Raw genomic sequence first — 8,876 nt, 5'->3', positions numbered from 1 at the left:
ATAATAATTCTTAATAAAAGATAAAACTAAAGTTAATAACAAAACAATGACATTTATGGATTTAACAAAATAAATAATTGACTTCTAATGGAAAAAAAAAATTAAGATAAAATAAAATTTTAGAGTGAAAATAACAGAACTGATAAATATAGAATTTATAACATGATGGCCTGCAGGATCCTGGGTTTCAGTCTTCAAGTTGTGGTTGGGTTTCCTAAGTTGTAGTTCACTGCTTCTTTAACTATAGCTTGATAGCCACTTTGTTTTTTGCTTTAATGCAACATAGATTATAGAATTGACCTCTGAAATCTCTTAGTTTTGTGACAGATCTAGAGAGTAACAAAACAAACATTATATACTTATTATTGTATTAACAAGCTTTAGAACTAGCTTACAATTGCTTATTAGAACCTCAAAGTAAGAAGGAAATGTTACCTTTGAGGAGAATAATAATAGAAAAATAAAATCATTCACACTAAAATGGTTGATAATTCTTAAATAACTGTGTAACAGCATCAAAATTATAGAATAGCTCGTTTAATATTAATCTAAACTGATTATAACGAAATTAGATCCATAGATAAAGAAAAACTAATTGTAAATTAAACTATAACAAAATTGTCATAGAGGTAATGTTTATTTTAATGAACTGTTCATCACTAAAAATTGTATAGATGTAAATTTATTCCTAGTTTCATACATGACTAATTTTTGCACAACTCTGATTAGGACCAAATTTTAAAAACTCATATTTTATGTTTAATTTTTTTTTTTACAATGTTTCTATTTTATTATTCGCCTTCTTTTTTTTTTTTATAACACTTTGACCCAAAAGCTATTTGAAACTATTTATCAAACGAGTTTTCCCCACACTGCTTAAAATAAATATAAAATAATATTATATATTTTATTGTAATATTAGTTTTCCATTTTCAGAGTTAAAACCCAAAATATGCTAGAAATCTTTTGTTGATATACTTATAATGTATAACAAAAAACAATTAAAAGTCATTTTATTTAATAATTTGAATGATTACAATTAAAAGTAATGTCAACAAAGGAAACTGAGGACAATATCTCGATTAAATTTTAGGACATGAAAATAAGCAGAAAAAATAGGAGTTTGACGACTGAATGAACAACGAATAAGGCAGGTGATGGTATTTTATATTATTTCTTGAACGACCTGTATCATATGAGTATGTATTTTATTAGGAATTTTAAATTAAAACAATAAAAAAACAGATCAACAGAAATTTAAGAAAAATAAAAAAACATATACAAACTATTTTTTATCCAAAAGGTATAAAAAAATGCCAGAAATTCTTCTATAAATTAAAATTGAAATAAAGGAGTTGGAAATAGAAATATTATTATACAAAAACTTAAAAGTTTTTAAACATAAAACTGCACATACATGAATATATTATTCAAGAGTTTAAGTAGAAAATTTAAAAATTATCATCCTAGAATATTTTTTTTTTTCAAATTTAGATATAAACCAACCAACAGAGACTCTTTATATAATATAAATAATAAAATAGAAGAGAATAAAAATTCAGGTGTTGTATAGGCTTATGTTTTTGACTGGTGTGTGACAATGAAGAAAATTACCATTATATATGTAAATGACAGCAAAAACCTGCATAAGAATGAGGGTAACTTAAACTGCTAAAAGATAAAATAAAATTGTACTGCACCTTGTGGAAAAGAGAAACAAATTTGATTTTGAAGGTGTCAAAATATTATATAAAGAAAGGATAAATTTAGAAGATAACTATTAGGAGTAATGGTAGTAACAGAAAATTTGGAAAATGTAATCAACTACAATACAGATTTAGTTAATATCAATATGAATTATGCATAGTAAATAACTTAAAATAATTAGTATATGATTATTCTTCTTAACCATCAGAACAGTTAAGAGGAAGACCTCATAGAGTGCAATACAGTAGTATTCTTTTCTGATTCAGTTTATATATTTAATTGTAAAGTGCTTTGCAATTCTTTGTTTTTTTTGTAAATGGGTAGTAAGAAATGTTTTAGAACATTTAAAAATAAGAAGAGATAATAGATTTTACTTTTGCTCAATTAACCAAATATAAGTATAAAGAAAAAATGAAAATATATATTTTTTTAAAACAACAGAATGTGAATTACAAATTAAAAATATAAGTCTTCCATGAAATTTTATCAAATTGTCGTTTTTTTTTAAAGTACTATATATAATTGTATTTGTTTGGTGAATAAAAATAGGAGGTAGGAAACAAAAAAAAAATGATGCAAATTGTAACCCTTCAAACCAAGGCTAAGTATTCATTGTACACCTTAAAGTACCAATGGTACCAAAAGGTCTGTATCCAATCCGATTTATGTAACAAAGGCTTAATGCAACTTATTTATTCATGTCTTTTCTTTCTGTTTTAGAGGGATATGCAAATTATCTTTTACATTTTATTTTAGAAAAGTTTTCTCCAAATATTGGGTGTGGCTGGATAGTTTTAAAAATGGAAAAAAAGAAAACTAATATTATATTTGACAAAGACTTTTTTTTTAATTTCATGAAAGTTATAGTGTTTAAGAGATTACATAGTGAACTTTTTTAATAAAAGGGTTGAAATGGCTATTGAGACGAAGCAAGTATTATGTATTAAAATAGAAATTCTTTAATAAAATATTATAAATATGAAATGTGAATTTCAGTAAATTTCTAATAAATTGTATTTGTTTGATTTGATATGCTAGAATCTAAGTTTGGATAGAAAATAATTGTATAGAGACTGAACCTTCTGGATTGTTTTCTAAAGGATCAAAGTGGTTAAAATAAATTTGTCCTGGCTTCATTATTAAAATTTTTTATGTAATGTGAAATATCAGAAAACAAAGTTATAATTTTATTATTTTTTCTATAAAAATAATCAACAAAACCATCTGTCATAACATACCTAGGAATGTTAATTTTTTCAAAATTTTTCGTACTAACTCAACTCATTTTTTTTTTTTTTTTTACTTTTCTTTCCAAAATGTATTATATTCTAATTCTATTTATTGGTATAAACAAGTGATTTCCATTTGGTGGACCATGGGAGCCTTCAGAAGGACCATAGGGAATTCCGACACCACATATTTTACTGGCGGATTATTGTTAGAACCATTTATCAATTATTGGAGGATTGTTGATTGATCATGTAAAATTAATGAAAGGAAAGCGGTCTGGGTGTGGTCCATGCCAACATTTCACCCCGCTTTAAGCCTTCATGAAGCCCTGCAAAGTGGGAAAAAACATTGGCTCACAATAAGTAGTTAATTTACTGTTCAAGTTATTGTGTCCACATTCAGACCGTTTTCTTTTTATTTATTATATTTCCTTATGTTTGAGTGTTAGCTGAAAGATTTTGTTGGCCAAATTCAGAATAAAAATGCACATTTAGCAACATAATTTTAAAAAATATTTCCTGATGGTGTTTTCTTTTTGCCCTAAGTCGGGAGCTACTCCTAGGTGAGCCGCATTTGATTATATTTTTGGCCTAGTTATAGTTTGCAGACTTCTATGGGTTAGAAACCTCTTATATAAACACTAACAAATTGCTTTTACATATTATTACAGATTATTATTAGTATTCCTGGTTCAATTTATTTATATTTGGTTTAGGCTGGTGAGAAATTTAGCAGTAAATTACTTGAACTAAGCACATCTTCCCTCAGCCAAAAAGATCAATTTGAGGTAAGTTATAAATAATTTACAATAAACTCTCTTTGACCTATAAAATGTAAATTATATAGGATTTTATTCTTGGATGATGGTAAAGAGAGATAATTCTTGTCACACATTTTCAAAAGTTTTCTTTAATTAACTTAAAAATTTACTTCAATATTATATGATAGTATTTCTAATAATTCATTTATTAATTTACTTAGTTGTCAATCATTGATCTTATACCATAGTAAAAAATATACATTTCAAACAAATTAAATATATTATAACTAAAATTCAATAACTGTTCCCCACAAACTTTGATAGGAATTTATAACTCAAGATTTAGAATTTTCAAAAAGTATCCTTCATACTATACCTCCATATATAGTATACATACTTAATGATGTCAGGGACCTACAATCGAATTGGAAAAATTCAATGAAAACAGTTTCCCATTTCTTAGACCACTTATTTCGTATTAAGTTCTTGTTTGGTAACTCAATTGACCTATCCAACAGATTGAGGACTTTGAAATATTTTCTTACAGCATGCACAAAGTATGCACAAAGACTTTCAAATTCTGGATTTAGAGGCTCTATTTATTTCTAAAAATATTTAAGCACTTTTGAGATTCATTGACTTTATTCTACAAAACCCATTTTGAAATTATGGTAATTTGGGAATGCTGTTAAAGTAAATGGTTGAGTTTGGCAGTTTCAACCATTGCCATTCAAGAATCTATTTAAATTCACCAAGAATGATATTTGGATGATTATCATAACTATAGCTGACAGTTTTAATTTGTTACTCCAAATAGTTATGGAAGGGATGCTCACCCACTATAACCCTTTCATTTATACCATTTAATCATTTAAACATAAACAATCATAAAATGGGTTATTTAATCATAAACATCATTAAATCACATATAGTCAAGTTACATCTTCTTTATTGATAGAAATTCTTGAAAAGATATTATTATATCTTTCTTGAAAATATTGGTTTTTAAATATCATTTTATTATTAATAATGAAATTTTATTTTTAAAAATATCAATATTTCTGTTAACAAGTTTATATAGGAAAAACATAAAGTATAAATTGAACACAAAACAGTTTATTTCATAACATAAATTGATTTAACAGAATTTTAAACAAAAATATACTCTTTTCAAAAAAATTAGCTTTACGTTTTTAGAAGCTCTCGAAATTATTCCAAGTGAAAAAGAATTTAGTGTTAATTGAATATATCATTTCTCAATCTTAAATGCAAATTTATATAAGTTTTAGAGTTATATTTAATAAAAACCTAATTAAACAAATTTAAATAAAGGCCGTGACACTTGAGATAAAATTATATCTTAAGTGTTATTTTTTATCTATTACAGCTTCGTAAAAAAGACATTTTCTTTGATTTAACCATTCTTTACTTTTCACACACCCACTTATTTGTAAATATTTGGAATATAATTCAATTCACATCATTCATTTATATGAGGAATATTTTTATGCAGGATTGCACTGGTCATAATTGTAAAAAGTTTAACTGATACTGACTTGTCAAACGATTATATTTATAAACTTAACTATATTTCAAGATACGATATTATAACATTGGCACTGTTTTAAAGGGTCATCGATTTAACAATGACACAATATTAAATCTCTGAATATCTCATGAAAGCAAGACACAATGCTAAATCAAGCACCTTGATTAGCTAACGATTAAATTTTTGTGTTATTCATTTCCCTACTTATACTTGAATTTTTATTCAGGCCAAAACTTTATAACTTCTGAATAATTTAACCACTCCTAGTTTAATTGTAGAGAAGTTTTAATGAAATAGTACTGGACTTCCTACAAACAGTGACCTTGACTAATTTAAGTAGTTAAATTTCAATAATTATTGGATATATCAAAATTAAAAAAAAATATTTACATCATGTTTAAATTTATTTTAAACATGTGGAGTAAACATTAAACTGACTTATAAAACTTATCCAAATCCATTTTATTACAAGAAAAAAATAATTTAAAATGGAAATTACTAACAAATTGAAAATAATTATTAAATTAAGATTATAACACAAATTTCAAACTTCCCAATCCCCATTCACCAAAAACTAGTTTAAAAACATTTAACCATATCCCAATTTAATAGTTACACCCTCCTAGCTATATAAACTTATGATATAATAATAATTTATTAGTAATCATTCATAATAATAATAATAATAAAGTAATGACCTGATTTTCCATTATATTTACTTATTGTTTTACATTAATTTTCAGATGAACTTCCTTCTTCAAACAATGATGACAAATCCACCAGTGATTCATTTCATAGGTTATATGATCATTGATAGGAACCTATTTGTTAAGGTATATTTATCTGGTTTAAATAATTTAACATGAATGACAGATAACCAATTTTCGTTTTTTTTTTTTTTTTCAGTTCATATCAGACACTGTTACTTATTTAGTGGTTCTGATTCAATTCAAAACATCTTCATTAGCAAGATCTCTTGTAAATGCTTCAAGTGAAGTCTTTAACTAACTACATACATCCTAAAACTGCATCAAATCAATTTTTCAAAGTAATTAAACATTTACTTTTGTTTGATTAGTAAAAAACGAATAGTTTAGGAAAATATATTTTATTTATTTACTTTTTCCACAACAACAATTTCCTTTATCATTTGTTCTATTTCTCACAATTTTCTTTAAATATGGATGAAATTTAATCTGTTCGATAAATGTTATAAATTCCTTTCTCGAAAAATGCAATTTTTCACTTAATTAGACTATTTTTACTAACTCAAAATTCTTAAAATAAAAAAAGTATTGTGTTTTTGATCCTATGAACTTGTAAAAAAAATAATCTTTAAAACAGTGAGTACTAATTAAAACTTAAAATGAATAAATTAAAGATTTGTTTACATTTTTAAAAAAAACATACCTCATTAAAACAGGTTATGTTGTACAACTTGTCTCTAGCTTGTTTCTCTAATTTTAATTCCTCTGAGGAAGGATATTAGACTTAAGATATTGTTATAACTCAAGGACCCTTGAACCAACAATATGAATTCATGTAAAAAATAGTTACTACTGCATGGTTTGAATACTTTTAAAGGCAAGACAATAAAAAAAAAGAAGATCTAATAAGATTATTTTTATAAATAATTTTATCAGCGGGTATTTCTGAGTAACAGATTATTACAATACTTATTTGATTTATATATTTTTTATTTTGTAATATGTCCTTTGTTGAAACTTAAAGAAGTATAAATATCTTGTATACATGAACTTAATATAAGTATTTTTACATCCTAAATATTCGCATTATTTTAGTTGTAGATGTAATGTTGTTTGTATGTATGTAGATAGCTACAACACTAGAACACATCTAATTTTGAATTAAAATTTGGAAGGTATCTTATTTTCTTAAAGTAAACCTAGGGAATATCATAAAATAACAATAAATGATTTACACATACAAGGTTGTCATTAAATGTTCTAGTATATTCACAGATATATTCCTGATAAATTTCACTTCACTTATAAGATTGTTTAATGTATTTGAGTTATTTATATGTTACTTAGAAAAATATTTTTTATTAGGAGCCTTTATCAAGATCAAGATTGCACCTTTGGTTAGATTAAGCTTATTAATATGGGTAATAAAATACTTGTAGGCTATAAAATTACATTAAAAAACTATATAACTGATAAAAAGGAGAATTGGAAGGTATTAAAATAATTATTTAGCAATAATGTAAAATAATTCTTACATAAATTTGTTTTTTACATTTTTGAATTGACAGGTTTTATAGTTCAGTTAACAGTGCTGTATAGATTATCAGTATAGATCAGTTAACTGTGTAGATATACCATTTCTAATACAATAAGCTACTAGCTGAAAATATTATGATTCAGCAGGGAATGTTAAAATATTTTAAATTAGTATTTAATAAAAAAAAAGTAACCTTTATGGTTACAGACTATACAGGGATCTGGAATTCAGTATTTGGCAACAAGTAGTGTTTATAGACTAAATGTTGTATAAAAAGGGGATGTGGTTAGTATTCATGCTCAACTGCTCCTGTTTTATTTTCTGCTATATTTAAAAATTACCTACTTTATAGGGACTAATTATAACCCAAGTCTAGTAATCCCAATGTCAAGCCAAGGCTGATATGACAGAATTAATAAATTGTTTGCCACAGTTGGACTTGACCAGGACCCAGAATTTCAAAATCTGGTACCATGCCCACTTAGCTATCCCATTTCAAAATTAATAATTAATAAAAAAAAAAAATACAATTTTTATCTTACTGTACATCTTTTGGTGCAAGCGCATAATTTATAATTTTCTACTTCACCCTAAAAACTATGATACCCATACCTACACAATTTTATTAATTTTCATCCAATTTGTGGAATTATAAATAATAAATACTATAAATATGTATGATCATTATGAATATTCTCTTTTCTTCCATTGCACAGTTTTGACTATTCATCAAACTATATGTAACTTTCTAATCCAGGCACACCTTGCAATCCCACGTTAATGATAAAGTCATAACATTTATGAACTATGTGAGTTCAATACAATTTGATATTGTTTTCTGAAAATTGTATAAATAAAATTTATTCATACAACATTTATTTTAGCCCAGTGCTAGTTTTACTATTCCATAAGACTTTTTGGCAATATTTTGTTAATTCAAGTAAATGTTTTAATTTATATTGTACCAGTTCAGCAAGGAATGGATAAAAAATAAATAAATGCCAAAAAATAGTTTAGTACTGTTCAATTAAAATTACAATTTTATATGCTGAAAATGAATGTGCAAATGAGTGTTTTACATAAGGCCAAGAAATGTCCGCAAATAATCAATACTTCTTTCCAATAAAAAAACAAAACAATTTTATCACTAAAGAAGTTAACATTACAGTGAAAAAAATATCTTTATTATAAACATAAAACACTTATTTTATGTTACTCGAAATTTTATAAGTACAAACCAGGTCAATATTATTATTCGGAAACTGATTCTTATCTTTAATAGATCTATAAAAAAATAAAAAGAAGCCAATAAAAAAAGAGAGAGAAAAATATATAGGATATTTTCTCCAAGTATGAACAAAATGTCCTTACCAAATATTTAAAATA

At 25.1% G+C, this 8,876-nt stretch overlaps 1 protein-coding gene across 1 annotated transcript in view; it reads left to right on the top strand.

The window, feature by feature from the left end:
• Window positions 1-6,582, top strand: part of LOC106678063 (gustatory and odorant receptor 22) — a 15,060-nt gene extending 8,478 nt beyond the window's left edge. The window contains exons 5-7 of the mRNA XM_014416361.2: window positions 3,653-3,724; window positions 5,990-6,079; window positions 6,153-6,582. Coding sequence (XP_014271847.2) covers window positions 3,653-3,724; window positions 5,990-6,079; window positions 6,153-6,254 — 264 coding nt within the window. The 3' untranslated portion in view covers window positions 6,255-6,582. The remainder of the gene's footprint in view (window positions 1-3,652; window positions 3,725-5,989; window positions 6,080-6,152) is intronic.
• The last annotated feature ends 2,294 nt before the right edge of the window (window positions 6,583-8,876 follow it).

This window comes from Halyomorpha halys, unplaced genomic scaffold (assembly GCF_000696795.3).
Source record: "Halyomorpha halys isolate HHAL.00 unplaced genomic scaffold, Hhal_1.1 Scaffold121.1, whole genome shotgun sequence".
Taxonomy (NCBI): domain Eukaryota; kingdom Metazoa; phylum Arthropoda; class Insecta; order Hemiptera; family Pentatomidae; genus Halyomorpha; species Halyomorpha halys.
This window is presented reverse-complemented; position numbering and strand designations above follow the sequence as displayed.